At 42.5% G+C, this 26,138-nt stretch overlaps 1 protein-coding gene across 1 annotated transcript in view; it reads left to right on the forward strand.

The window, feature by feature from the left end:
• Positions 1 to 26,138, forward strand: part of cers6 (ceramide synthase 6) — a 327,420-nt gene that overhangs the window by 80,842 nt on the left and 220,440 nt on the right. The window contains exons 2-3 of the mRNA XM_063052361.1: positions 5,454 to 5,559; positions 24,092 to 24,222. Of these exons, the coding sequence (XP_062908431.1) occupies positions 5,454 to 5,559; positions 24,092 to 24,222 (237 nt within the window). The remainder of the gene's footprint in view (positions 1 to 5,453; positions 5,560 to 24,091; positions 24,223 to 26,138) is intronic.

Raw genomic sequence — 26,138 nt, forward strand, 5'->3', positions numbered from 1 at the left:
GAGAGTGGTGGGAGTATGGAATGAGCTGCCAGACGAGGTGGTAAATGTGGGTTCTTTTTTAACATTTAAGAATAAATTGGACAGATACATGGATGGGAGGTGTATGGAGCAATATGGTCCGTGTGCAGATCAGTGGGACTAGGCAGAAAATGGTTGGGCACAGCCAAGAAGGGCCAAAAGGCCTGTTTCTGTGCTGTAGTTTTTCTATGGTTTCTGTGGTTCTATAATATCTCTGTTTTTCTTCCTGGTTGACCAGTTGTGCGTTTAAGTAATCTGTATTTATTTCAGATTTACAGCATTTGTAGATTTTATTATTTTTATTTAAAAAAGTATTTAGTATTTGAACTATAGCTTTTCTAAAAGATAACTACAAAGCAAATAACAAACATGCGAAAGTCTGCAGATGCCAGAAATCTAGAGCAAAACACACAAAATGCTGGAGGAGCTCAGCAGGCCAGGCAGCATCTCTGGAAAAGAGTAAACATCAATGTTTTGGGCCAAGACCCTTCTTCAGGACGTCAAGTCCTACAAAGTAAATAATTTGTTTTACAAAATTAGTAATTGACTTCCATTCAACTGAGTAAAATAAGGAGCAGCCTTGGCTGGCATTTGAAACTAGTTTATATGCTGAGGCTTTTCTAGAAAAATAGGCAATGGAAAATCTCTGGCAAATTATGATTAATAGGAGGCTACAAAGCACAAAATGAAAGGGTGGAACTGCAAATTTCACAATATTACAAAGAAGTGCTAGTATAATTTTGACTGTTCCAGCATCTTTTTTTTTGCCTTTTCCATTGTTCTTGAATGTTATGTGGTAGCAGTACATTGCAATATATAATAACAAAACCTGTAAATTACATTAAGCAGTATCCATTCTTTCATTATGTGCCGTGTTGTATAAAAAGTGCAATCGTAGTCTTTCCATGACCATGAGTATTCTTTGCAAATTTTTCTGCAGATGTGGTTTGCCATTGCCTTCTTCTGGGCAGTGTCTGTACAAGACGTGTGACTCCAGCCATTTTTAATACTCTTCAGAGATCGTCTGACTGGCCACGTAACCGGGTGATATGCACCAGCTGCTCATAGGATCATCCACCACCTGCTCCAATGGCTTGTCATCCCCAGATCGGGGCTGGGGGTTGCTAAGCAAGTGCTACACCTTGTCCAAGGGTAACCTGCAGGCTAGCAGAGGGAAAGAGCACCTTACACCTCATGGGTTCAATGTCCTTTCAGAAATCAGATGACAGTGGGGAAAAAGCTGCTTCTGTACCTCCTCCCTGACAGTAACAACGAGAAGAGGGCATATCCTGGGTGATGGGGTCCTTAATAATTGATGCCGCCATTTTGAGGCGAGGCATCGCTCCTGGATGCTGGGGAGGCCAGTGCCCACGATGGAGCTGACTGAGTTTACAACTTATTGCAGCTTATTTTGATCCTGTGCAGTGCTGCCCCCCCCCCCATACCAGCGGGTGATACAGCCAGTTAGAATACTCTCCGCAGTACATCTGTAGAAATTTGCCAGTGTCTTTGCTGTCATACCAAATCTCCTCAAGCTCCTAAAGAAATATAGCTGCTGTCATAGGAAATCTATTATAAAACAATCACACACACACACACACACACACACACACTACACTAAAGACACTAACTTTGCGCATGACTCTGATAACCCAAGAACAATAACCAATTCTGAATATTTTCAAATAACCACATCATTGTATTAAAATATGACCATTTAATTCATGTAGGATATAAAAACATATTGAAAATATATGGAGTATATATTTTAATATATGGAGGAATTTAAGGTGGGGGCTTGTATGGGAGACAGGGTTTGAGGGTCAGCACAACATTGTGGGCCGAAGGGCCTGTACTGTGCTGTGTCTATAAAAGAAATGGGACATTTTGGCCAGGCAATCAGTTTTCATTTATACTGCAAGCGAGGCTTGCATTTTTTAATAATTATTACTCTTTATGGGATATCATCAAAACTGTCAAGGCCAGCATCCGTTATCCATACCTATTTGCCATTGAAAGAGTTTTGGTGAGCCTCCCTCTCAAGCTGTGTAGGTCATAAGGTGAATACATTGAATTCAAGATTGTTTAGTGTCATTTCTGGTACAGAAATATAAAAGATAACAAAATAATTGTTATTCCAGATCCAATACAACACGAAAAACACAATAAGATAAAGAGAACAATATTAAAATCATAATAAATATAAATACTTAAGATGGCTCATGCACATAGATTGATTGTTTGTCTATAAAGAGACGCTAGGCACAAGAGTGTCTACAGATATGTTAAGAGCAAAAGGATTGCAGAGGCCAAAATTGGAAGATATTGGAAGATCAGAACTGGCAGATCAGAATGATAATCTGAGTGGAACCAAAAGCGATCGATGAGATCTTAAATTAATTTTTTGAATCTGTACTTACTTGGGAGATCGACGCAGAGTCTATAGAACTGAGGCAAAGTAGCAGTGAAGTCATATCGATCACAGAGGAAGAGGTGCTTGCTGTCTTGAGGCAAATTAGAGTGGTTGAATCCCCAGGGCCTGACATAGGGTTCCTTCAGATCCTGTGGGAGACAAGTGCAGTAATGCAGTTCTGTGGCTAAGCAGATTGAGTGTTGTAGTGCATTCATCAATATGCTTAATACTGGCCAGGATTTAGAACCAACAATAATATATTTGCAAGTCAATAGAGAGTGGTGTGGTTCATGAAAATAATTCCGGGATTGAAAAGCTTGTCATATAAAGAGCGTTTGATGGCTCTGGGCCTATACTCACTGGGATTCAGAAGAATGAGGGGTGACCTCATTGAAACCTATTGAATGTTGAAAGGCCTCGATAGAGTGGATTTGAGAGGATGCTTCCTCTGGTGGGGAGTCTAAGACCAGAGAACACAGCCTTCGAATAAGGGCAGGAGACTGGAGCTGAGAGGGAAATGGGTCAGCCATGATGAACTGGCAGAGCAGACTCGACGGCCCAATTCTGCTCCTATATATTATGGCCTTAAATCTTGTGGACGTAGATTTATGTAGCATGAAAACAAGCCCTTTAGCCAAGCAAGCTCAGGCCAACCTTCAACCATCCAGTAAAACTCATTGAATACTGGTTCTTCCTCCCATTTTCTGTTCTCCACAAGTTCTCACCAACTTTTCAGATTCTACATTCCCCTATACAGCGGGGTCAATTCATTATGGCCAATTAACCTATCAGCTCACAGGTCTTTGTGATGTGGAAGTAAACAGAGCACCCAGAGTGTTCATGTAGTCTCAGGGAGAACATACAAAATCTACACGGATAGCATTTGAGGTCAGGATTGAACTCTGGCTTTGGGTACTGCAAGGCAGCAGCTGTACGAGCTGTGAGCCATACTATGTGATGTCAGCGTGTCCTCGTCCTCTTTAGTGTTACTCGTTTTGGGCACTGTTGTTAAAAGAAAGTCTTGGTAGGTGGTTTCAGCCCCTTTTTTGGATGTAGCGCACTGTAACCAGGGTATACAGGTGATAGAGCTACATAGAGTGAATGTTTGGTATGTTCATATGATGGCAATCAAACGGATTGGGATCTTCAGCAATCTATCAAGTTCTGTGTGTGATGGAACTACACTCCATCATAATGCTGCAAATAGTGCAAATACTCTGGGGAATCAGAAAGTGAATCAATTAATGAAGGGACTTGGAAGTCCATGTGCAAGATACCCTAAAGGTTAACCTCCAGGTTGAGTTGGTTGTGAAGAAGGTATTCATTCTAGAGGTATAGAATGTAAGAGCAGGGATATGATGTTGAAACTCTATAGGGCACTCGTGAGACCACACTTGGAGTATTGTGTGCAGTTTTGGGCTCCTTATTTTGGAAAAGATATACTGACATTGGAGAGGGTTCAGAAAAGATTCACAAGAATGATTCTGGGAATGCAAGGGTTACTGTATGAGGAACATCTGGCAGCTCTTGGGCTGTATTCCCTGGAGTTCAGAAAAATGAGGAGGGATTTCATAGAAACATTCCAAATGTTAAAAGGCCTGAACAGATTAGATATGGCAAAGTTATTTTCCATGGTAGGGGATTCTAAGATAAAAGGGCACGACTTCAGGATTGAAGGATGACCATTTAGAACTGAGATGCGGAGAAATATTTTAGTCAGAGGGTGGTAAATCTGTGGAATTTGTTGCCATGAGCAATGTAGAGATAGATAGGGTCTTGATTACCCAGGGCATCAAAGGGTATGAGGTGAAGGCAGGGGAGTGGAGAATTGGAAGAATTGGATCAGTCCATGATTGAATGGTGCAGCAGACTTGATGGGCCAAATGGCTTACTTCTGCTCACATATCTTATGGTCTTATGACACTTCCTCAAAGCTAACTCTTAAAATTAGATTTTAAACTGTGTGAAGTATCTTCCAGAAAGTTCTGGAGCAAAAAGCAAACCGCTGCAGGGTCTTGCTCAAAAGATTGCCTCCCAAGATGCTGCCTGAACCACTAAGTTCCAGCAGTTTGTTCTTTGCTCCAGAACTTTCTAGAAGATGCTTCACACAGTTCACAGAGGAGATTCGAGCATCTATACTCTCCTGTGTTTCTACAAAGTTGTGGTTGATATTTTCCACTGACTATTAAATTAGTTTGTTAATTCATTTGTACATTCATTCTATGGGTTCCTTGAGGTTGTGATGGCCAGGGGAGGTAATGTGGACAAGCTCCTATGAAATACTCCCAATGGCATGTATCTCAAATAGCCCCTGACAACCAAGTCCAGCTCCTGGCCTTCACGTGTGGCTTAGCTACTAAGCCGGGCGGAACCATTTCTACTGACAGGAGAACAGGCAAAGGCAGGTTACTTGTGACTTAAACCCAGTCACTTTGGGCAGATGGGGCTCATCAGCAATGGTTGGCAGCTCATCTAGTAGATGGAAAACTGCAATCTCAAAGCTCTGCTGCTTTGTGTCTATACCCACACATGGGGCTGGCTTCAGGTGTAAACCCCAAGGAAAAATCTGGACTTGGAGTCCCTAAGGCTGAGTTCAAAGCTAACTGGCAACTCCTACAATGCCATTGGTGCCAAACTGTATTGGTCACTGCCATTCCATTGAATTCATCAGCTGAGTGGAGATTGGGAGCCTGCTAAATGGGCAACAGTTTGCTCTCCATATTGTACTGCCCTGGCTTGCGTACTGGCTGCATATCATGTAGAAGCTGGGACACAACATCCTTGTCAACCCTGACCAATAGAAGGCACTTATTTATACAATTCTAGATGATAATTTGTAAGAATTACAGTAAAATCGCTGAGGGAAAAGAAATATTCCAGAACCTCTGTGAAGTTCGATAAAAGAAAAACAAATATTTTAATAATATTTGTTTTATTGCAACTATTATCTGAAGTAAGGCTTGAATGTGAGTTTAGGATGCAGGTTTACTCATAATATTTAATAATTTGTGTACTTTTGCAGGTTCATTGCCAAACCATGTGCTTTAAGCCTCAAAATCCAAGCGAATGGGCCACAGAAAGCTCAGCCAAATGCAATCCTGGAAAAAGTCTTCACTGCAATCACAAAGGCAAGCATTCACCAACCGAAAGTGCAGTATAACACATTTTGAGATTTGATTTTTATAAATATTGATCTTAGACATTGACATTCTTCCTTCTCGCTGTCCTCTTTCAGTGAATGGTTTAAATGTTTAAGTAGTTTATATGTTCTCTGCAGTCAAAGTGGATTTATATAAGACAAGAACTACAAGAAGACTTGATAAAAGAAGTTGTTCCACCTCCCCATATCACCACATACGATAACATCTGTAACGTTTTGTATCTTATCTCTTTGAACAGCTGTAATGTCAAATTATTATATTCCTTCAGAAATATACATTGAGCTTGCAAGGAAGCTGCTATACTGTAATGTTAATAGTCATCATTACCTGCCATGTCATATGACATGAGCGATCATGGTCTATGACCATGATTGTTCTTTGCAAATAGTTCTACTGAAGTGTTTTGCCATTGCCACCTCCTGTGCAGTGTCTTTACAAGATGGGTGACCCCAGCCATTATCAATACTCTTCAGAGACCGTCTGCCTGGTATCAGTAGTCACATAAATAGGACTTTGGTATGCACCAGCTGCTCATATGACCCTCCCTTGGTGTCACATGACCAGATCCAGTGGACTAAGCAGGGGCTACACCTTGCCCAAAGGTGACTTGCAGGCTAGCAGAAGGAAGAAGCGCCTTACGCCTCCTTTGGTACAGTCGCATTTCCATCCTGCCACCTGGGGAAATTAACAGTAATTAACCAGTCTGTCAAAAGTGATTAATTATGTTTGAAACCTGTTAGAGGAGAATGTTCACTATCTATACTTTGTCCTGGTAGACTTCACAAATACATATTTACAAATATGGAATCCAAAAGGGACTGAAATTGCTATTATCGGGGCAGCACGGTACGTTAGAGGCTCGGACAATGCTTTACAGTACATGTCACCACCTGGGTTCAATTCCTCCCGCTGCTATTTGTAGGGGGTTTGTATGTTCTCCCCATGTGACCGTGTGTGTTTCCTCCGCATGCTCCAGTTTCACCCCACAGTCCAAAGACATACCAGTTGGTCAGTTAATTGGTTATTATATATAAATCAGGGCATCGCTGGGTGACACAGCTTGAAAGGCTGGAGTGGCCTGCTCCATAAATTTTGTTTCAACATCAGTACTTGAGTACCAAACTTCATTTAGAAATTTCTAGAAGCTTGGATCTATTTGGGAGTGATATGAATAATGCACAATTGAGGAGCTCATTAGAAGTCACCAGCATGAATTCTGCCTGGCACATTGAGACTAAATCTAGCAATGAAGTAATTTTATTTTGCGAGAAATGGAGAGAAAGTCAGAAAGCCTGAACACATCCTATCAAGGCATCGTGACATCCGCTCTACAAAGTCGCGAAAAAAACCCAGTGGTGAAGCAGGTGCAGAAGATCATCACGCGGAACGTCATTTTGAGGTCATTCAACAGGTGAGGATGGAGGGTATCTAAAATAAAGTTTATTCTTCATAATAGATTTAGTTGGCTCTCATATATTCCTGCATACTTTCTGTCATCAAGACACATTTCATTCATCTGAGCCTCAGTTAAAAAAAGTCTGTTTCTGCTAAAATAAATGGTAAACATTTTTAAATTGTTCACTTGTATTTTTATATTTCCCCTAACAGCGAGAGGAACACAGATGGGAAGAAGGAATTTAACAGGCCTAATCTTTCGCCTTTTAAGATATTCATCAGCTGCAAAGATGTGCGTGCCAAAAATGGTGCAAGAGTAGATACACTGAAAACTCACCTGGTTTGTATGATTATAAATACACACCTCCCTATTGCCAATATACAGTAATTCAATAGGCCAGAAGAAGCAACGATGCAGAAAATTGTGTAATATTTCTGTATTAAAAATTTCTAACAAAGTATTCCGTCTATTTTAGGCATGCTTCACCACGAGAGCTACAATCTAGATTTCTCCAGCATTAGCTCACAGCACTCTACATCATCACCACTTAAAGCAGACCCCAATACCGAGTCAGGTATAGTGGAGGATTTTACTGATTTGGAGGTGAAACACACATGATAGATCACTTCCCCTGCTGTGATTGGGGCAGGAAGTAGTGACTGAATGGCAGTTGCAGAATGGAGGTTCAGCACCATCAAAGGCCCCTTTGCAAGGCTGGGGCAAGTAAATGAAAGATGCCTCATAGACATGGTGGCTCCATTTTTTTGGTAACAGTTTTCTCTCTGCACTGTCTCACAGATTCCTCCACTCTTCTGAAATTTATCCCAAAAGTCAGAAAACTTGTGCACTGCAGTGACATAGCATCAGAGACAGAAACGGGGGAAGTTTTGTGCATTGGGGGAAATGGGAGCATTTCTCAGGAATGCCCTCAGTGATGATGCTGTGGTCCACACACCATGATGTAGCAACAGGCAGTGTCAACAAGCTTAGAGGTTTCCAAACCTGGTCAGGCATGCACTATGAGCAGACTTGCAAGCGAACCAAGAGTGCTCTCATTTATCATTGGCTCTCCTATGGCAGCAGCTTCTGATAAGAGCCATTGCTAAAGGCCGCCGATGCTGTCGCCCGCGTAAGAAGCAGGCAGGATCGTGTGGATCGGCCACATGTCAAGATAAGCAAGCTGCTGAATCATAAGCGAAGTGCCTCAGGAAGCTGTCACAACTACCGCTTCCTGTAATATATCAGATGAGAGGCAGGAGAGTTATCATGCCAAGAAGCACTAGTTCATGTGCAAAAGCATCAATTTCTACTGATGATATATGAAATAGATGTTGCTTTTTGCATTAAGTAGTTCCTTTCTGAATTAGCAAGTTATTTAATTGGATCAGGTCTGGGTTACCCAAGAGCATTGTACATGGTGGATGCTGACTGGGAATGTCACCAGATTGATGTCAGATGGGACTACCATCCTCAGTTGTTCCAGTAGCAAGCTGCCACAAAGCCAGCTCACCTACCCTGAGAGGCAGCAAGACTTGTTTACACCAGCCAAGGTTGCAATGTTACTCTGGAGGGATGGGGATGTAAATGGTAAACAGGGAAATTAGGAATACAAAAGACTGCATCCTTTGTTACAGATTGCGCTTCCTACTGTGACTCACTTCATTCAGGAATATTTTGAGAGCTGACCTGAAGAACCTAAAGTTTTCTGCTCTGCATTTCACTGGATACCTGATATTTTAATCTACTGAAGGGTTTTAAATCATGCTGGACCACAGGCAGTACCCTGGCATCCCACGTGCCAGGGTACGGGATGTCTCGAATCGGGTGCAGAGTATTCTGAAGGGAGAGGGTGAACAGCCAGAAGTCTTGTTACACGCTGGTACCAATGACAGAGGTAGAAAAAGGGAGGAGAGCCTGAAGAGAGAATTCAGGGAGTTAGGTAGGAAGCTGAAGGCCAGGACCCCCAGGTTGGTAATCTCAGGATTGATGCCTGTGCCACGTGCTAGCAAATGCAAAAATAGCATGATCAGGCGTATTAATGTGTGGCTGAGAGACCAGCGTAAGGGGCAGGGCTTCAGATTCTTGGATCATTGGGGCCTCTTCTGGGGGAGGAATGACCTGTACAAAAAGGATGGGTTTCACCTGAACCCAAAGGGGTCCAAGATCCTAGCCGGCATATTTAATAGAGCTCTTAGGGAGAGTTTAAACTAATTTGGCAGGAGATGGGAACCAGAGTCATAGGGTTGAGGAAGGGGAAAACAGAAATAAATCAAAGATAGCGTGCAACAGAGATTATAGAAAGAATAGGCAGGAGATAAGGCATAATCACAGCCAGTGGGATGAGTTACAGGGCAGTAGAGACGTGGTGCAGTTAAAACAGAAAGCAACAAATACTGGACTGAAAGTGTTGCATTTGAATGCACGCAGCATAAGAAATAAAATGGACGATCTTGAAAATCAGCTACAGATTGGTAAATATGACATTGTGGCCATCTCTGAAACTTGCTAAAGGGTGACTGCCATTGGGAGCTGAATGTCCAAGGATATACGGTTTGTCGGAAAGATAGGATAGTAGGCAGAGGGGGTGGTGTGGCTCTGTGTATAAGAAATGATATTAAATCATTAGAAAGAGATGACATAAGATTGATGGTGTAGAGCCTCTATGGATTAAGTTAAGAAATGACAAGGGTAAAAGGACCCCAACGACAACTGTATACAGGCCTCCAGACAGCAGCTGGGAAGAGGATTACAAACTACAGCAGGAGATAGAAAAGGCTTGTCAGAAGGGCAATGTCATGGTGATCGTTGGGGATTTTAACATGAAAGTGGTTTGGGAAAACCAGGCCAGTACTGGACCGTGAGAGAGAGAAATTGTAGAATGTCTAAGGGATGGCTTTTTAGAACAGCTTGTTGTTGAGCCCACCAGTGGATCGGCTGTTCTGGAGGGGGTGTTGTGCAATGATCCAGAGGTGATAAGAGAAACCTGAGGTTAAGGAACCCTTGGGGAACAATGATCACAATATGATCGAGTTCACATTGAAATTTGAGAGGGAAAAAAATAAAATCCAACGTGTCGGTATTTCAGTGGAATAAAGGAAATTATAATGGCATGAGAGGGGAACTGGCTGAAGTTGCTGGAAAGGGACGTTTGTAGGAAGGACAGCAGAGCAGCAATGGCTGGAGTTTCTGCGAACAATGAGGGAAGTGCAAGGCAGATATATTCCAAGTAAGAAGAAATTTTCGAATGGAAGAAGGACACTACCGTGGCTGACAAGTGAAGTCAGAGCCAAAGTAAAAACAAAAGAGAGGGCATGCAAAGAAGCCAAAGCTAGTGAGAATATGGAGGATTGGGAAGCTTTTAAAAACTTGCAGAGGGAAAATAAGAAGGTCATTAGGAAGGAAAAGATGAATTATGAGAGAAAGCTGGTGACCAATATCAAAGAAGATACTAAAAGCTTTTTGAAGTATATAAAGGATAAAAGAGAGTTGAGGGCAGATATAGGACCAATATGAAATGCTGCTGGAGATATTGTAATGAGAGATGCAGAGATGGCAGAGGAAATGAATGCATATTTTGCATCAGTTTTCACAGTGGAAGACATCAGTATACTGAACATTCAGGAGTGTCAGGGAAGTGAAATTTGTGCAGTGAAAATTACGACTCAGCAGGTGCTCAGGAAGCTTAATGGTCTGAGGGTGGATAAATCTCCTGGACCTGATGGAATGCACCCTCGGGTTCTGAAGGAAGTAGCTGGAGAGCTTGCAGAGGCATTAATGATGATCTTTCAAGAATTGATACGTTCTGGCATTGTACCAGATGACTGGAAAATTGCAGATGTTACTCCGCTATTTAAGAAGGGTGGGAGGCTGCAGAAAGGAAACTATAGACCTGTTAGCCTGACATCAGTGGTTGGGAAGTTGTTAAAAGCGATTGTTAGGGATGAGATTAAGGAGTACCTGGAGGCACATGACAAGATAGGCCAAAGCCAGCATGGTTCCTAAAAGGAAAATCTTGTCTGATAAACCCACTACAATTCTTTGAGGAAATTACAAGCAGGTTAGACAAAGGAGATGCAGTAGATGTGGTGTACTTGGATTTTCAGAAGGCCTTTGACAAGGTGCCGCACATGAGGCTGCTTAGCAAGACGAGAGCCCATGGAATTACAGGGGAGTTACTAGCATAGGTGGAACATTGGCTGGTCAGCAGAAAACAGAGAGTGGGAATAAAGGGATCCTATTCTGGCTGGCTGCCAGTTACCAGTGAAGTTCCACAGGGGTCGATGTTGGGACCGCTGCTATTTATGATGTATGGCAATGATTTGGACTATGGTATTAATGGATTTGTGGCTAAATTTGCCGATGATATGAAGATAGGTGGAGGAATGGGTAGTGTTGAGGAAACAGAGAACCTGCAGAGAGACTTAGATAGTTTAGTGGAATGGGCAAAGAAGTGGCAAATGAAATACAACGTTAGAAAGTGTATGGTCATGCACTTTGGTGGAAGAAATAAATGGGCAGACAATCATTTAGGTTGGGAGAGAATTCAAAATGCAGAGCTGCAAAGGGACTTGAGAATCTTTGTGCAAGATACCCTAAAGGTTAACCTCTAGGTTGAGTCAGTTGTGAAGAAGGCGAATGCAATGTTGGCATTCATTTCTAGAGGTATAGAATATAAGAACAGGGATGTGATGTTGAGACTCTATAAGGCACTCATGAGACCACACTTGGAGTATTGTGTGCAGTTTTCGGCTCCTTATTTTAGAAAAGTTATACTGACATTGGAGAGGGTTCAGAGAAGATTCTCAAGAATGATTCCAGGAATGAAAGGGTTACTGTATGAGAAACGTCTGGCAGCTCTTGGGCTGCATTCCCTGGGGTTCAGGAGAATGAAAGGGGATTTTACAGAAACATTCCGAATGTTAAAAGGCCTGAACAGATTAGATATGGCAAAGTTATTTCCCATGGTAGGAGATTCTAGGATAAGAGGACATGACTTCAGGATTGAAGGACGTCCTTTTAGAACTGAGATGCGGAGAAATGACTTTAGTCAGGTGGTGGTAAATCGGTGGAATTTGTTGCTACGAGTGGCTGTGGAGACCAAGTCATTGGGCTTACTTAAGGCAGAGATAGATAGGTTCTTGATTAGCCAAGCCTTCAAAGGGTATGAGGTGAAAGCAGGGGAGTGGAGATGACTGGAAGAATTGGATCAGCCCATGATTGAATGGCGGAGCAGACTCGATGGGCCAAATAGCCTACTTCTGCTCCTATGTCTTATAGTCTTATGGTTTGATGACCTTATTTCTGCTCCCTCACCTACAGCCATCCAAAGTAATGTCCCAAATTGAAATGCTGTTTACTGTACTGACTCAAGAAATTATAGTGGTATTAAAAAACTCTGCAGCTGGATGCTCTACACTAAAAGGAGTGGCACAGTAGTGTAATGGTTAGCACAACGCTTTACAGTGCAGGCAATTCCGGTTCAATTCCCACCACTGCCTGTAAGGAGTTTGTACGTTCTTCCCATGATCACATGGGTTTCCTCTGGGGCGGGGGGGGGCAGTTTCCTCCCACAGTCCGAAGACGGTTGGTCAGTTCATTGGTGATTGAAAATTGTCGTGTGAATAGTCTCAGATTATATCAGGGGATTGGGCAGTGCGGCTTGGAGGCCCAGAAGTGCCTATCCCACACTGTATCTCAATAAATTGAGTAAATGAATTGTATTATTATTAATGCAGATGTTGCTCAGTGAAAACTTTAGCTAGAAGATTTCATCCAGACCAAAAGGAACTCTTTCTGGGGGACTGTGCACCATGATGCAGGGAAGCCAAAAGCCCAAGCTAATCCATGACCATGAAAAATATTACATTTAAGCCAAAGCCAAATGGTATAAAATTGCAGCAGGCTGCTGTGCAGAGGGACTTGGGAGTGCTTGTACATGAATCACAAAAGGTTGGTTTGCAGGTGCAGCAGGCTTTCAAGAAGGCAAATGGAATGTTGGTCTTCATTGCTAGAGGGATTGAATTTAAGAGCAGGGAGGTCTATCTATCCTACTTGTAATCTCCTCAAAGGATTCCAACAGGTTTGTCAGGCAGGATTTTCCCTGAAGGAAACCATGCTGACTTTGTCCTATCTTGTTCTGTGTCACCAAGTACTCCATAATCTCATTCTTAACAATTGACTCCAACATCTTCCCAACCACTGAGGTCAGGCTAATTGGTCTATAATTTCCTTTCTGTTGCCTTCCTCTCTTCTTAAAGAGTGGAGTAACATTTGCAATTTTCCGATCCTTGGGCACCATGCCAGAGTCCAATAATTTTTGAAAGATTATTTCTAATGCCACCACAATCCCTAATGCTACCTCTTTCAGAACCCTAGGGTGCAGTTCATCTGGTCCAGGTGACTTATGCACCTTTAGGTTTTTCAGCTTTTTGAGCACTTTCTCTCTTGTAACAGTAACTGCACTCACTTCTCTTCCTTCACACACTACAACATCAGGCATACTCCTAGTGTCTTCCACAGTGAAGACTGATGCAAAATACTCATTTAGTTCGTCAGCCATCTCCTTGTCCCCTGTTACTATTTCTCCTGCCTCATTTTCTAGTGGTCCTATATCCACTCTCATTTCTCTTTTATTTTTAAAATACTTGAAAAAAACTTTTGTACTATTTGCTAGCTTGCTATCATGTTTCATCTTTTTCCGTTCTAATGATATTTTTTAGACCATAAGACCATAAGACAAAGGAGCAGAAGTAGGCCATTCGGCCCATCAAGTCTGCTCCGGCATTTTATCATGAGCTGATCCATTTTATCCTATTTAGTCCCACTGCCCCGCCTTCTCACCATAACCTTTGATGCCCTGGCTACTCAGATACCTATCAATCTCTGCCTTAAATACGCCCAATGACTTGGCCTCCACTGCTGCCTGTGGCAACAAATTCCATAGATTCACCACCCTCTGACTAAAAAAATTTCTTCGCATTTCTGTTCTGAGAGGGCGCCCTTCAATCCTGAAGTCATGCCCTCTCGTACTAGACTCCCCCATCATGGGAAACAACTTTGCCACATCCACTCTGTCCATGCCTTTTAACATTCGAAATGTTTCTATGAGGTCTCCCCCATTCTTCTAAGCTCCAAGGAATACAGTCCAAGAGTGGACAAACGTTCCTCGTATGTTAACCCTCTCATTCCCGGAATCATTCTCGTGAATCTTCTCTGTACCCTCTCCAATGTCAGCACATCCTTTCTTAAATAAGGAGACCAAAACTGCCCACAGTACTCCAAGTGAGGTCTCACCAGCGCCTTATAGAGCCTCAACATCACATCCCTGCTCCTATACTCTATTCCTCTAGAAATGAATGCCAACATTGCATTCGTCTTCTTCACTACTGGCTCAACCTGGAGGTTAACTTTAAGGGAATCCTGTACGAGGACTCCCAAGTCCTGTTGCATCTCAGAACTTTGAATTCTTTCCCCATTTAAATAATAGTCTGCCCGTTTATTTTTTCTGCCAAAGTGCATAACCATACACTTTCCAACATTGTACTTCATTTGCCACTTCTCTGCCCATTCTTCCAATCTATCCAAGTCTCTCTGCAGACTCTCCGTTTCCTCAGCACTACCGGCCCCTCCACCTATCTTCGTATCGTCAGCAAACTTAGCCACAAAGCCATCTATTCCATAATCCAGATCGTTGATGTGCAATGTAAAAAGAAGCGGCCCCAACACTGATCCCTGTGGAACACCACTGGTAACCGGCAGCCAACCAGAATAGGATCCCTTTATTCCCACTCTCTGTTTCCTGCCAATCAGCCAACGATCTATCCATGTATGTAACTTTCCTGTAATTCCATGGGCTCTTATCTTGTTAAGTAGCCTCATGTGTGGCACCTTGTCAAAGGTCTTCTGAAAATCCAAATATACAACATCCACTGCATCTCCCTTGTCTAGCCTACTGGTAATTTCCTCAAAAAATTGTAATAGGTTTGCAGGCAGGATTTTCCTTTAAGGAATCCATGCTGAGTTCTGCCTATCTTGTCATATGCCTCCAGGTACTCTGTAACCTCATCCTTGACAATCGACTCCAACAACTTCCCAACCACCGACGTCAAGCTAACAGGTCTATAATTTCCTTTTTGCTTCCTTGCCCCCTTCTTAAATAGCAGAGTGACATTTGCAATCTTCCAGTCTTCCGGAACCATGCCAGAATCTATCGACTTTTGAAAGATCATCGCTAATGCCTCCACAATCTCCACAGCTACTTCCTTCAGAACATGAGGGTGCATTCCATCTGGTCCAGGAGATTTATCGACCTTTAGCCTATTCAGCTTCCTGAGTACTTTCTCTGACTACATCTTTTCTACATCTTTTTAGTTGCCCTCTGTAGGTTTTTAAAAACTTCCCAATCCTCTGTCTTCCCACTAATTTTTGCTTTGTTGTATGCCCTTTCTTTTGCTTTTACAACGGCTTTGACTTCTCTTGTCAGCCATGGTTGTACTATGTTACCCTTTGAGTATCATTTTTGGAATACAGATGTCCTGCATTTTCCTAATTTTTCCCAGAAATGCACGCCATTGCTGCTCTGCTGACATCCCTGCTAGCAGCTTCTTCCAATTACCTTTGGCCAACTCCTCTCTCATCCCACTGTAATTTCCCTTACTCCACTGAAATACTGGTATATCAGACTTTCTCCCTATCAAATTTCAGGTTGAACTCAATCATATGTGATCACTGCCTTATTGCCTCCAGTTCATCACATAACACCCAATCCAGTATAGCGGGTTCCCCTAGTAGGCTCAATGACAAACTGCTCTAAAAAGCTCTCTCTTAGGCATGCAATAAACTCACTCTCTTGAGGTCCATTACCAACCTGATTTTCCCAATCAACCTGCATGTTAAAATCTCCCATGACTACCATGGCATTGCCCTTTTGACTCGCCTTTTCTATTTCCAGTTGTAAGCTGTGGTCCACCTCCCAGCCATTGTTGGGAGGCCTGTATATAACTGCCATCAACGTCCTTTTACCCTTGCAGTTTCTTAACTCAACCCACATGGATTCAACATCTTCAGATCCTATGTCACATCTTTCTACTGATTTGATGCCATTCTTTACCAGTAGAGCCACACCACCCCCTCAGCCTACCTTCCTATCACTCCGATATAACGTGTAACGCTGGACATTCAGCTCCCAACTACAACCATCCTTCAGCCACGATTCAGTTATGACCACAACATTGTACCTGGCAATCTGCAATATTGCAACAAGATCAACCACCTTATTTCTCGTACTACGGGCATTTAGATACAACACCTTGAGTACCGTATTTGCTATCCTTTCTGATTCTGCATCCCTAATGATTTGATACTCAGCCTGTTGGCTGCAACTAAGTCCCATCACCTGTCTGCCCTTCCTGACAATCTGACTACACGCTATCTTTACTTTCTTACCATCCGTTCTATCCTGAGTCCCTTCACTCCATCCAGTTCCCACCCCCCTGCCAAGTCAGTTTAAACCAGGGGTCCCCAACCTTTTTTGCACTGTGGACCGGTTTAATATTGACAACGTTCTTGCGACCGGCAGTCAAATATGTTGTGTTTACCCAGAAAAAAACTACAATGACCATGAGGCCTTGCGCGGGCACAAGTGCGCATGCGCGTCGTGACCTGCCGATTTTTCTCCTACAAATCCTTTTTGGCGATTCTGTACGGGGTGCGGGGGGGGGGGTGGTGTTAATCACGACCGGAATATAGGTGATGAGTGGCTAATACACTCAATTTTGTTTCCAAAAGGGTTTATCTAATTAATTGAATATTTAACAGCGCATATTTTCCTCGCATGAATATAGTGTTAAGTCAATTATCAGGGGAGGACAGGGGAGCTTGAAGTAAGTGTTGAACAAACTTCCAGTAGAAATGGTTGAGGCAGGTTCGATATTATCATTTAAAGAAAAATTGGATGGGTATATGGACAGGAAAGGAACGGAGGGCTATGGGCTGAGTGCAGGTCGGTGGGATGAGGTGAGAGTAGCATTCGGCACGGACTAGAAGGGCAGAGATGGCCTGTTTCTGTACTGTAATTGTTATATGGTTATACAGTATAATATAAGTCACTTATAAATCAATAGCATCATAACATTCTAAGTAACGTTTGGATATTAAACACACAGCGCGTATTTTCCCCGTATGAACATATAAAATCATTGCAACACACCAATATCACTGAGTCAGTGGGAGCCCTGGGCTTGTTTCCCTGCAACAACACAGTCCCATTGAGGTGTGATGGGAAACAGCGATACTCGAAGGGGGTTCCTTATGTCCAGTCTATTCCGCAATTTAGTTTTCATTGCATTCATTGCAGAGGTATGTTGGAAATGGAAGCAACGTTTTCAGTGCTTTCGTGGCTATCTCAGGATATTTAGCCTTGACTTTGATCCAGAATGCCGGCAGAGATGTTATGTCAAACATACTTTTCAGCCCGCCATCATTTGCAAGCTCGAGGATGACGCGGGTAATGACCTCGCGTGCGTTCAAGCTCAACAGTGCGCGTGACAGGGAATGAGGAAAGGTGCAGCTGACTCATATCGCCAAATCATATTGTTTCCTCGCGGCCCGGTAGCAAATGCTTTGCGGCCCGGTTACCGGTCCGCGGCCCGGTGGTTGGGGACTGCTGGTTTAAACTCTCCCCAACATCTCTGACAAACCTGCCCGTGAGAATATATGGCAGGCAAGGCCGTGTCTGTGATGGAGCTGGCTGAGTGTCTAACTTTCGGCAACTCCTTCAGTCCCGTGCATTGGAGCCTTCAGACCAGGCTGTGATGTAACCAGTCACAGTGCTCTCCATCAGTAAAAATTTACAAGAGCCTAGTGAAATACCAAATCTCTACAAACACCTAATGAAGAAGAGCCACTAGCATGCATTCTTAGTGATTGTACAAAACAAAGACTCAGAGATATTGACAACAAGAACTTGAAACTGCACACCCTTTCCACCATTGGCCCCCGCTGTGAGTACTGGCATGTGTTCTCCCAGCTTCCACCCCTCCTGGAGTCCACAATCAATCCCTTGGTCATCCTGATCTTGAGTGTGAAGTTTATGATGGGACACCACTCAAGCAACTGGTCTACCTCACTCCTGTTCACCACCTCATTGCCATCTGTGATTCTACCAATAACAATATTGTTATCAGTGAATTTATAGATGGCGGTTGAACTATATCTCCATCCCCCCAGTCATGAGTGTAGAGAGAGTGGAACAGTGGGCTACCTGTCTGCCCTTCTGCTTACCGTCTTCACTGAAGCTGAACAATCACCAAAGCCAGCACTTTGACCTCAGGCCTGCCCTCCTCAATATGGCCACCCTGCTTGGCCTACCTGTAAAAAAAAAACACCTCATTCTTACTATTTTCAATGGTCTAAATAACTTTTATCTAAATAAACATGTCATCCAAGAGGAGATTTGTTTAAAGATTTGATAGTGTGGTGTCAATTTTTCATGCACGATACAACATAGTCCATGATTTTCCAACCAGGTTCATGAATTTGAAGAATTAGTGCACAAAGGAGCCCAGACTTGTACAGCACAAAGTGTATTTGGGATTGTTTCCATGAGACCATAAGACATTGGAGCAGAATCTGACCATTCAGCCCATCAAGTCTGGTCTGCCATTCCATCATGGCTGATTCATTCTCTCTCTGAATACCATTCTCCTGCCTTCTCCATGTAACCTTTGATATCCTTACTAATTAAGAACATATCAACCCTTGCTTTAAGTATACACTGGCTTGACCTCCACAGCTATCCATGGTAGTGGTCATGACTTCCAAAAATTCACCACACTCTGGCTGAAGAAGTCCTTCCTAAAGGGATGTCCCTGCATTCTGAGGCTGTGCCCCCTGGTCCGAGATCCTTCAACTATTGGAACCATCCTTTCCATGCCCACTCTTTCTAGACCATTCATTCATGTTTGAGTGCGTTCCTTGCCAAAGGAGGCCATCACTGCATTCACAGAGGAACTGTCTAAGCAGTGGCAACTGAAAATGGAGCTGGTGTCGAGCTGACTAAATGCTGAGAAAATGGAGTTGCGTGTTTTGATCTAGCTTGATGGGGTGGTATCAGGCTGGAGGGAAGTTCAGTATTGTCAACACAAGTAATTGTCACAGTTTATCACGGTGAGAAGGTGAGACTGTAAGCCTTGGCAACCTTGCTGTCCACCTTTCAGCCTACATGTCATGGGTAACCTTTGTTAACCCACTTCAGCACACAGCAGCAATTCATTGATTTTTGTCTCAACCTTGTAGTGAAGTACTGAATGTTCCAAGCAACTTGAAATAAATTCCTCACAACCTCTCTGTATTTTGGTGATCATTTCAAATGTCTGTCTTTAATAACTCTTCAACCAGGGGAAATTGTTCTTTTCAAAGCCCTTTCTGATTTTAAAGTCGTTGATTGAAGCTGGTCCTCTCCTCCAGTTAAAGTGGATCCAGCACTGATGGTTTGATTTATTGGGGAAGTTCTTGTGCTGAGCACAATCGAGCAAGCAAGAAGGCAAGGCTATTCCTGGACACCTTCTCTATTTGAACAAGTTTTTCACTTTAATTCCTCATTTTGACATCTATTCATGTTGCTAATTTATTATTCTGGTTTGTTCGGTTTTCAGAAGTTGTCTTACTCACTTTGTTCTGGATCGACCTGGTGAATCAACCCAGAAATCACAGAAATTCTGTATTTTGGGGTGGGTAGGATATATATTAGAAGGGAGACATGATTATTGTAGGAGCCTTGTGTCTGTCTTCTGTCTGTATTGTATTTTGTGTTGCGTTTCGTATTATGGGTTACGGTACTATGTCACGTTGTTTGGGATGTGGTAGAAGTAAATGAGTAGTCATGTATTCACGCTTTGTGTGAGGTTCATTAGAGACAGATTTAGTAGGGGACGAATATTTTTTGTTGACTGTTTATTACATTAATTCTGTTATTGCTAATTTTGATCGCCCGTCTTTGCTGGTTTGATAATAAAGGATTGAACGTACTTTTTATTGACTTGGAACTCAGTTATTTGGAAGCACGTCACACACTGTCTATTCCTCCACTCAGTCTCTCAATGGTTTTGGTTTCTACGGTTATAAAGGAATATCCATTGTCTGCACATTTGATACATCTGCAGGCTGTCAATTAGAAAACAAGTTAAAGGGTACAAGTGGAACGTAACATTGAAGCTGAGGCAATTTCAGTTCCACTGTTCGCTTTATTGCACCGGTTCCCAACCTGGAATCCATGGACCCCCTTCTTAATGGCATTGGTCCATGGCATAAAAAAGACTGGGAACCCCTGCTCTTTTGCAATATACTGATTCTCCTAGCACTTACTTGTGTTCCAAATACTATTTTTGGACTGCAACTCGAGAAAACCTTTTGACTGTTTACAGGATTTATTCAGGTTAACACACACGAAATGCTGGAAGAACTCAGCAGGTCAAAGAGGATCTATGGAAAAGAATAAATAGTTGACATTTCAGGCCAAGGCCCTTCATCAGGAATGAGAAGGAAGGGGGAAGATGCCAGAATAAAATGCTGGGGGGAGGGTAAGGAGGCTAGCTGGATGGTGATAGGTGAAGCCAAGTGGGTAGGAAAGGTCATGGGGTGGAGAAGAAAGAATCTGATGGGAGAAGAGAGTGGACGATAGGAGAAAGGGATTCAAGTTGATTACTCTGATTATTTGAGATTAATTTGGAGTCAACGATAAAGTGAAATAAAATACTAACATATATTCACCATGAAATATCTACATTTTGTGGTAAGTTTTCTATTTCAGTATCTACAATTTAGGGCAAGAGTCAACTGACGCTTTCTCAAGAAGGAAAAATTTGGGTAAAATTATTAAGGAATTGAGGGGAAAATTAATCTTTCAGTGTTGTGCATAATAACCTGGCAGAATATGAACAGCTCCTCGTCACATGTTGAACACTGCTGGGCAGGTCCGCCAGAGTTGCCAACAATGTCTCATGACCTGGTTCATTCAGAGTCTGGGCCTTGGAGTTTCTCTACCTCAGGGTTTCCCAGCCTGGGTCCACAGACACCTTGCTTAACAGTATTAGTCCATGGCATTAAAAAAAGGTTGGGAACCTCTGCTCTAAATTTCCCCCCTTACACCCTATGTTAAATAAATTTATCCTCTTACTGGTGAGAGTGGATTTGAACACTCAATATCATTAAATTAAAGGCCTGTCTATGCAGAGGTTTGACAATATTAATCAATAGTAATTTTATTGCATCAGAACACACTGAAGCCCAGCTGGATATTCTTGTAGAAATACAATCTAGTTTTGGCACATTTCTCTGCCTTCCAACTTCCACAACTACTAGTTGCAGTGCTAATCTATGGAAAGTATTAGGGGTCTGATAGGAAAACTTCTGACCTCTTGCTGTGCCCTGGTCTCAACAGTGAGCCAGGGCCTTATATTTATCATCTAACAAATCCACTCATTAATTTGAAGGGGTCACCCTTTTTCTCTAAAATGGTGGAAGAAGGTAAGTGATACATTTTGTTTATAATCTAATTATTCTTAATGTTTTATTTATATGTTTAATGTGATTATAAACAAAAGTATTATTTTTATTATTTGCTTAATATTTAATTATATTTAATTTATTTTCTTTTTAGCAGTATACATGTGTACAGTTGAATGATGATAAACTGATCTTGAACTTGATTTCAAAAAGGACAAATTCTGCAGATGCTGGAAATCTAAAACAACACTCACAAAATGTTGGAGGAGCTCAGCAGGCCAGGCACCGTCTATGGAAAAGAGTAAACTGTCGACGTTTTGGACCGAGACCCTTCTTCACGTCCTGCTGTGTTCCTCCAGCATTTTTTGTGTGTTGCTTTGAACTTGATTGAAAGTTTTCCGGACCGTAAGAGGGTGAAAAAAGCTTTTGAGCAGCACAAACCCTCAGGAGGGTCCATGGCTGGGGCCTTGTAAAAAAAATACAGACAAATTACTAAAGAAACAGCAAGGTTACTGCCCGATGTGCCACAAGGCATGGAAACGAACAACATTTTGGCATTATACCACTACCAAACATTTTGATTGAATCCTCAGTCATCATAATTGCTTCCTTCCCAAACGATACCATGCCTGCAGCCAGTGAAGATATAGCATAGGCAATTAAAATTTTCAGTTCCAAAGAACCCATCATTGTTTCAGAAAAAGAAGTGTGGCAAAGGAGCTGAATAGCATTGCATAAAAAATATTTTTTACATGACAGGAAGAGGCTAAGAAGTGTCCATTAGTAGCTCCTTTTAGCTCAAGGAAGTGAATGGGATTGAGAAAGCAGTTGCTTAGCGTGGGATGTTCAGGAAGACCACAAGGGTGTGGTGGAAACTGGTCTGGCCTTTGTTTAAAGAAGAGAGGACCTTGAGGTTAGTAAATCTACATTTACACTCCCATATGCAGTACTTCTACATAAAACAGACTGTTCAAGGAACTCAACGGGTTGAGCAGCATCTACAGATGGAAATAATTATCAAAGTTTAAACTTCAAAGTAAATTTATTATCAAAATATCACCATATACTATAGTGAGAATGCAGAGGAGATTTACAATGATGTTGCCTGGATTGGAGAGCATGCCTTATGAGAATAGGTTGAGTGAACTTGCCCTTTTTTCCTTGGAGTGATGGAGGGTGAGAGGTGATCTGATAGAGGTGTATAAGATGATGAGAGGCAATGATCATGTGGATAGCCAGAGGCTTTTTTCCGGGGCTGAAATGGCTAACACGAGGGGGCATAGTGTTAAGGTGCTTGGAAAGAGGTACCGAGGGGTTGTCAGGGGTAAGTTTTTCACACAGAGAGTGGTGGCTGCGTGGAATGCACTGCTGGCGACACTGGTGGAAGCGAATACAACAGGGTCTTTTAAGAGCCTCTTAGACAGGTACATGGAGCTTAGAAAAATAGAGGGCTATGCGGCAGGGAAATTCTAGGCAGTTTCCAGAATAGGTTACATGATCAGCGCAACATTGTGGGCCGAAGGGCCTGTAATGTGCTGTAGATTTCTATGTCCTAGTTCTATCTACAAACCTGAACTTCATTTTCTTGCAGGCATACTCAATAAATCCATGGAATCATAAATATAGCAGAATCAGTGAAAGACTGCACCAACCAGGGCGTCCAACCAGAATGCAGAAGACAACAAACTGTGCAAAATAGAAAAAAATAATAAATAAATAAGCAATAAATATCAAGGACATGAGTTGAAGAGTCCTTGAAGGTGAATCCGTTGGTTGTGGGAACAGTTCAATGATGGAGCAAGTGAAATTGAGTGAAGTTATCCCCTTTGGTTCAAGAACCTCATGTCTGAGGGGTAGTAACTGTTCCTGAACCTGGTGATGTGAGTCCTGAGGCTCCTGTACCTTCTTCCTGTTGGCAGTAGCAGGAAGAGAGCATGTCCTGGGTGGTGGGGATCCCTAATGATGGATGCTGCTTTCCTACAGTGCTGTTTTACGTGGATGTGCTCAATGGTAGGGAGGGCTTTACCTGTGATGGACTGGGCCGTACCCACTACTTTTTATAGCATTTTCCATTCAAGGGCATTCGTGTTTCCATACCAAGCTGTAATGCAGCCAGTCAATACACTCTCCATCATATATCTATAGAAGTTTGACAAAGTTTTAAATGTTACGCTAAATTTAGAGGCAATTCGACATTTGAGGTTGAGACCTGCATCAAGCTTCCAGTATCTGCAGTCTCTTGGGTCTCTTCTTTTACTTAAGTGAGGCAGCATAACCTATCATTGAAATAATTGTCAGTTTAACGTCATATGAAATCTGCAATAATTTGCACAGTGATTTAACAATAATAATTTATGAAAGAAATGTATTGGTGTATAATTTGCTATTAAGAAAGTAAATACTGAAATTCCATGAATCTCCCTCTTCCTCACGACTCTTAAACCCTCAGTTAAACAAACCATCTCATAGACCTTTGTGTACCCTCTTGTTTGTCTCAATGTCTGTTATAAGATGAGAAACACTGCCATACAATGTAAATGTAGATTGATTTTTCTTTATCAAGAAGAAATTCTGAATTGGCTAAATTCTTCTTATTTTCAGCATCCAGATGAGAAGAGGTTGGAAGGGCTTTCCAAGCAACTGGATTGGGATGTTCGCACAATTCAACGCTGGTTTCGGCAGAGAAGGAACCAGGAAAAGCCCAGCATCCTCACCAAATTCTGTGAGAGCATGTACGGATTTAACCTGTTGTGTTTTACTAATGCAGAGTTGAAGACAGCTTATAATCTGACTGAAACAAAGACTGATTTTTGTTACTTATTCTTTAGACTTCATTAAAATCAAGCATTGGCAGAGAAGGCTGGCAAATTTACAAGACCTATTTAGTGCTAATAACCAAAGATTAATTTTTATGTAATATTGTTTTCCAATGTGCTTTAGTAATTTGTTTTCGTAAGCAAATTTAACAAATTCATATTGTGGGGGGAGAAAAGATGTAGTCAATATTAGAAAGACACTTTGTGACTTGGGTGGATTTGATGCTTGGTTTCTCCTCTGGTGAAGGGGCTTGTCATGACTATTTGGGGCAGCTCACTCACCTTTAGTCCCCACCAGACACTCAGCTCTCACCTGCGGCTCCAAGTAGCTATTTGCATGCGACAGTGGCCATGCCCCGGTACACCGCTTCGACAGGCGGGCTGAACCAGGTGAGGATAGCCTGCAGCCTCATACCTTGGTAAGATGGGGTCATGCCTGTCCTAGTATGCGAAGTCAGATGCGGACTGGGCAGATAGAGATCTACAGTGAGATCCAGTAGCCAGGAAGGCGGTGCTGCAACGCTCCATGCTGAGAAAGGGCATGACAAGGCACAGGAGAAGTCATGGTCGTCCACTGCAACCAAGAAAGACCCCAGTTTGTGATGCTTGTTTGTACCACAGGACCCCAACTTCTGAGGTCGGAGAGAGTGGAACTACCCAGTGCAATGAGTTTTCCACTTCAAAAACTCTCCCGGCACACTCTCCCGGCAAACTCTTCACAGCAATCCATAAAGCAACAAGGCAAGAAGAATTGCTGAATGACTATGAATCAAGAAAGATGTGTGGAAGTTAAATGAAGTCACTCTTGCATTCTTCAATGATCAGATCAGATCACGTCTTGCAGTTTGGCAGAAAGACAATGAAGTGCTAACAAACAAAAGCAAATTACTGTAGATACTGCAAATCTGAACGAAATGTTAAAGGTTGCTTAGTGGGCCACAGAGCATCTATGAGAAGAGAAATATTTCAGATTATTGACCTTTCATCAGAACTGGCCTTTCACCTGAGCTTCAGTTTACTTTATGGTGGCTTGGAGATGAACCACAAGACTGATCCATAATCAGAGAATCAAAGTCCAAAGTAGAATTATTATCATAGTATGTATACATTATACAACCTCGTGATTTGTCTCCTTGCAGGCGGTCACAGAACAAAGAAACCCTAAAAGAACCCATTTTAAAAAAGACCAACAAACACCTAATGCGCAGAGAGCGAAAAAAATGCAATTAAAGTAAGCAAATAGCATTCCGAAGTCAAGTTTTATGAAAGACACAAAGCCAGGCATCACTGCAGCTGGGGCAGTTCAGCACAAAGCTGAGTAAAAGTCATGGGATCACGGACGCGGAGCCAGGCATCACTGCACATGTAGCAGGCCGTAGTCTCAGTTCAGCGCAAAGCTGAGTAAACATCGTGGAGCAGCAAACAGACTTGTCCCATTACTCTCCTCTGGTGCCAACACCCTGACCTTTTCAATCTGACCTGGTACTTAAATTTGTCCAAACATTGGGCCATTCTTCTCTCTCTCTCTGGGGCCTGGACCCGTTACCTGACCTTTCCAACCCAGCCCGGCACTCAAATGGATCAGACATCTCGACTTTCCTCACTCCCGCCTCCGCTTGCCTCTGGCATGCCTTGCCTTTATCTCTGCCTCTGCCTCCAGTCGCCTAGCTTCACGTCTGCGCACCTCTCCGTTGTTAGCACTGGTCATTATTAATAAAATGTTTTGTAGTTTCTATTGGTTCGTATTTTGCTGCCAAGAAGTAGTCATTGGTCATCACCAGCGCCATTTTAAATCAGCCAGTTGAAAGAAGGCAACCAAAGGGGTTATCTTA

The sequence above is a fragment of the Mobula hypostoma genome, chromosome 6 (assembly GCF_963921235.1).
Source record: "Mobula hypostoma chromosome 6, sMobHyp1.1, whole genome shotgun sequence".
Taxonomy (NCBI): Eukaryota; Metazoa; Chordata; class Chondrichthyes; order Myliobatiformes; family Myliobatidae; genus Mobula; species Mobula hypostoma.